The 4,995-nt window shown below is 53.2% G+C and overlaps 1 protein-coding gene across 1 annotated transcript; it reads right to left on the reverse strand.

Moving 5' to 3' along the window:
• Positions 1 to 540: 540 nt before the first annotated feature.
• P2RY2 (purinergic receptor P2Y, G-protein coupled, 2) lies at positions 541 to 1,617 on the reverse strand. Its single transcript, XM_009577167.1, has one exon. It carries the CDS (start codon positions 1,615 to 1,617, stop codon positions 541 to 543), a length of 1,077 nt encoding a protein of 358 aa, XP_009575462.1.
• Positions 1,618 to 4,995: the final 3,378 nt, after the last annotated feature.

Here is a 4,995-nt window from a genome sequence, read left to right on the forward strand (position 1 = left end):
GGTATTTGCGCTTGACGTTTTCATCGACCTGTTTAGCAGAACCGCAGCTGACCCTCCTCATCGACCAAAAGCCTCTCCTCCCTTGCCAAGGCACAGAGAAACTCTTGCTCCCTGTGCCAGGGAATGTGGAGAAAGATGGATTTCTTCAGGGGGACCTTTTGCACACAACGTTTCTGCTTTAGAAAATGATTTAAGACGTTCAGGGCGTGATTTTTTTTAGCAGATTTGGCCACCATGATAGAGGTCACCCAGTGTCACCAGTGGAGAGACGTCATTCAGCGTTGAAGAGAGAGGCAGGCTTGGACAAAGAGGCAGAGATAAGGGGGTTGTGTGTATAACCACAGCAGCATCTTCCTGAAAAAATATGTTTGAAACAGCAACAAGCAGAGGAGCACGTTTAACACGGACCATGCTGAAGTGGGTGCAAGCCAAGGCACCGCAAACACCAAAAACCTCGGGCCCCGAAGCATCCTGACCTCCCTTCATACCTGGGATAAACCCTTCTGTCACGGAGACGGTGCTGGCCGTGCGGGAGCAGAGCTAGGATTTCACATCCTTGGATAACGTGTCCGTGTCATTGCTGGTTCCCAGGTGACTGTTGGGCACGATGCCCAGTGCCATTTCATTTTGAGGCTTCCCTGGCATTTTGTTGCCCGCAAACTTCATAAATCGTTGTCCTGCTAAGAAATACAAAATGGGATCCAAGCAGCTGTTGGTGCTGGCTAAGGGACGAGTCACCTTATAGACTAAGTTGATAGCGTTGAGGGTCTGACAGCTCAAGTCCCAGCTCCGGAAGGAGTAGTACAAGGTACGAGTGACATGGAAAGGAAGAAAACAAACAATGAAGACCACCAAGACGATGATTATCATCTTGACAGACTTCTTTTTGGATCGGGACAGCCGGGAAATCCCCCGTGTGGGCTGCAGCAGCCTCCGGGCCATTAGGCAGTAGCAGACGATGATGATGAGGAAAGGGATGCAGAAGAGCAGCACCAGCATCACCGAACTGTAAATGACAAACTGGCCAAAGACGTCCTTGCTGGACGTGTCGTGGCAAGTGATGGTGTCACGCTTCACGCTGGTGGTGACGAAGAAGAGCACAGGCGACTGGCACACGACGGTTACCACCCACACGATGACTGACACCCTCCGGGCATAGCGAACATGTCCCCACTGCAGCGACTTCAGCGGGAAGCAGATGCCCAGGAATCGATGGATGCTGATGCAGAGGAGGAAAAGGATGCTGCAGTAGAGGTTGGTGTAAAACAAGAAGCGGACTATCTTACACAAGCCCACGCTGAAGGGCCAGTTGTCCCCCATCGCATAATAATACACCAGGAGGGGCAGGGAGACCACGTAGAGCGTGTCGGACACAGCCAGGTTGAACATGTACGTGGTGGAGGCGTTCCAGGTCTTGATCCTGAAGATGAAGACGTAGAGGGCCAGCAGGTTGAGAAAGAGCCCCACCACACACACGATGCCGTAGGAGATGGGCAGCAGGACATACTTGAAGTCCTCATCAAATATGCACTTGTAGGCGTTGTCTCCTGCGCTACCTGGGTCCAAGGAGCTGTTGATAACTCTGGTCCAGGCTGGAGGAGTTGTTATGTTCGCCATCACCTTAGGGGGAAAGCAAAGAGGCTGTAAGGACACGGAGGTAAGGAGTCCCTGGAAGAGGTGGGTTAGATGAGAAAACCCCAGTGTCACAATGCTGTGACACGTTGTGTGGTCCATGCTGTCATTATTACTATATACTATTACTATACCCTTCCCTTCTCCTCCCGTCAAGGTTGTATCAACACTACAACCAAAAGCTACCCACAAGCATGGCTTACTGTCTGGCAGGCAGTGCCATCTCAGTGCAGGTGACAATGACTTGAGAGGTGGCAGTGCGTGCCTCCTGCCAGCACATCGCATAGCCACAAAGACCATGGCCTCATTGCCTTGGGTGTTTACACAATCGAAGTAGTCCCTAGCACGGAGGACTTACGGTCAAGCAGATAAAGGGAGTTTTATTTATCCTCATTTTGCATCTGGAGCACAGACGAGAAACTAGGCTGCTCTAAAGTCACCAACAAATCCCAGGACACACGTGGGAGCCCAACTCGGATCTTCTGCATCCCAGTTCAATGTCCCAATCTACCCTTCCCACCAGGTTCATGCAGAAATTTGGTCTCCTGCGCTACAGAACAGGAAAGATGCTCCATTCTGTGCTTAACCATCCACGAGAAGTGACACAGCTGAGCACCGTGAAAGGCGGGTCCTACTAAACCCCAGGCAGAAAGGGCAAGAAAAGGGAACCGTGCTCTTCAGCGAGCAATCCTTGTGACTGGCAGGGCCCCGATTTCAGAGGTCCTCAGCTCCTTCTGGTAGAGCAAACATCACCACAACATCTGGAGGCCCCTGTAATCAAACCCTGCCAAAGGGAGCATGTTCTCCACCACAGGGACTCCACCTGGGTTGGTTGTTAATGACCATGATGGGTTTTTAATGGGTTTAGCGTTGGGCTGATGGTGGCCATCTCACTGGTCCTGCTTCCTGGTCTTGAGACCTGCTCCTCCAGCATCACCACCACCAGAAAGTGTGCCCATGCTTGTGCAAAGCTGGTTTATGCATGGGAATGACCAGTTGAGATGAGAAAAAATGGACTCGAAAGAGTCTCTGCAGACACACAGAGTCTGGCACTGTCTGCGTCAGGAGAAACAAGGGCTCTTTTGTGCATTGGGGACAGCCCATGACCCAGCCGACACATGATCGCTCAGCAAGCCCATCAGCCAGGAATCAAATTAAAATGCATTTGCCTCCCTTCCCGTAAAACAAGCCGGTTTGATCTCACTGCTGTGCCCTGTTACGGGGAGCCCGTGGAAACAGGGTTCTAGGGAGATGAATCCAGCGCAGGAGCTCAGAGACCGGGAGCTACTGCAGGAGAAAAGGTTTGAGTAAAGGTGCCCTTTGAATGAGTATGTGGGATGTGCCCTGACCCAAATCTCACCATGATTTTACGTGGAAAAGAGCAATACCAGCCTTCTCAGTTAAATGGTTCAGCTCCAACCTGGCGCCACCATGCTGCAGGACGGCGTGGGTATGCCCTTTCTTGCAAACAAGAACCGTTTTGACCCAGAGCTATCCTGCACCTACCTCCAGTTCAGATCCTGCAGGGAAGGAGGCAATGAGGGTCTCCTAGAAGCTGCCAACCTGGATGATCTCTCACCGAAGCAAAGCACTATGGCATTAAAAAGCACCTTGACAACTCATAGCTGATGGAGAAGGGGTAAAGCGATGCCTCCAGCCCATTACATGGGGATAACTCCAGTCCTTGCTCCAGGGACTGGATCAAACAACCTGTCCAGATGTGGCACGGACACAATCCCTGATTAATTATCCCCCATTTCGCTGCTTTTCCCCTTGGAGCAGACCACAAGCAATACTGGCCGAGGCTCACGCTTCCCAAGGACGTGGGCAGAAACCACACGCACGCTCACGCCCTCCCTAATCCGCAACATCTGCAAAAAAACAACTATAACTTTGGGAACAACTCTGCGATGAACATGAGGAGCAGGACTGATCTTGCTCTGTCCTAGCCCCAGGGTTTTGCTCCTCCTGCCCCTGGTTCAGCTTTGGTCCCCTCACCCTTCATCCTGCTTCCCTCAAGTCCTCGGTAACATGGTTGTACTTGCGGATGAAGAGGGCTGACAGTGCTCGGGCAGAAGGGAAAACACTTTCCAGCTGCTCTTCTCCCCAAATTCTTTCTTCCTTCCTTCTGAGCTTTGCAGATCTGCCGCCAACAAGACAGAGGTTGCCTGCAGACCTGGCAGCTGATTAAACGGGTCGGACAGGCCACCGTGACTGAGACAAGCCACACAAGATGCCCTAAAAGGCGCAGGGAAGGGTTCCAGAGCTCCAGAGACTTCAGCCTTGCACGTGGTTTCTCCATGCCTTTACACCTGCATCCCCTTTGTCCCCTGCAGACAACCCATCACCCAGCTCTGAAGCACCGATGGGGGCAAGATCACCCCATCTTCCAGCCCACCTCCCCGCAGCCTCCTGCGACCCCAGCTAGAAAACTCAACGAGGTGTTTGAAACCCATCTGTAAGCCAAGGTGGGGAATCTCCTCCAGCGTGCAGGGCAGCACGGGCTGCCCCAGGCCATGCTGCGGCCATGGATGTGCCAAGACGCACATCACCATCTTCAGGACAAGGAGCAAACAGGGCTCTCTGGTTGGCTTGAACGGGGTAATCACGGAGACAAAACCCCGCTCACAAGGCAGCCTTGTCCTTGCCGTCGTGCTCTCCCTCCTTTTCCTTCTGGAAATGCAAAAGCCTCTCTTTTTTCTTTTTTTTCCCTGCTTCTGCCCGGAATCCCTAGGACAAAAACCTGCTGTGTCTGTCGGGGCCGTGGTTGCAGTCCACCCCCTCGCTCCCGGCCCCGTTGCATCCGCAGCGAGCGAGCTGGAGAGGACACGGCCAGCCAAGGCGTGTGAAGGCACAAAAGCTGGCAGCTGCCCTTTCGTCTGCCTACGGGTCGGATGGCACGAACGCCGGCTCTTACAGCGATGCATCGAACCCCCGGCGGGGATGAAGGGAGGGAGAAAGCAACAGCGATCCCTGAGGATGCCAAGCAGGATAAATACTTCTATGACCACCAAAAGCAAACCCACCATGATGCTTCGGTGAGGACCACCTGCATCTGCTTCGTCGGCTCTCCCAGCCCTTCCCGGGGTCACGGCAGGAGGTTCTTTCTCCGATGTTGAATGCAGGTGACCACGCACAGCTTTTTAGGTGTCCTCCAGCCACCCGTGCACCGCAAGGGCATTGCCCTGACCAGTTTCCTCCATGCTGGCCCACCTGTTGGGTCTGGATGAACCTGGTAGCAACAGCTGGACCACCTCTCTCTTCACAGCATGGCCTTGGACCCGTTTATCCCATGGGACGTGGGTTTTTTTCCCCAGAAAACAGGTATCATCAGCTGTAGCGGATGAAGACAGCATGGGAGAG

Source organism: Fulmarus glacialis, unplaced genomic scaffold (genome assembly GCF_000690835.1).
Source record: "Fulmarus glacialis isolate BGI_N327 unplaced genomic scaffold, ASM69083v1 scaffold32864, whole genome shotgun sequence".
Lineage (NCBI taxonomy): Eukaryota > Metazoa > Chordata > Aves > Procellariiformes > Procellariidae > Fulmarus > Fulmarus glacialis.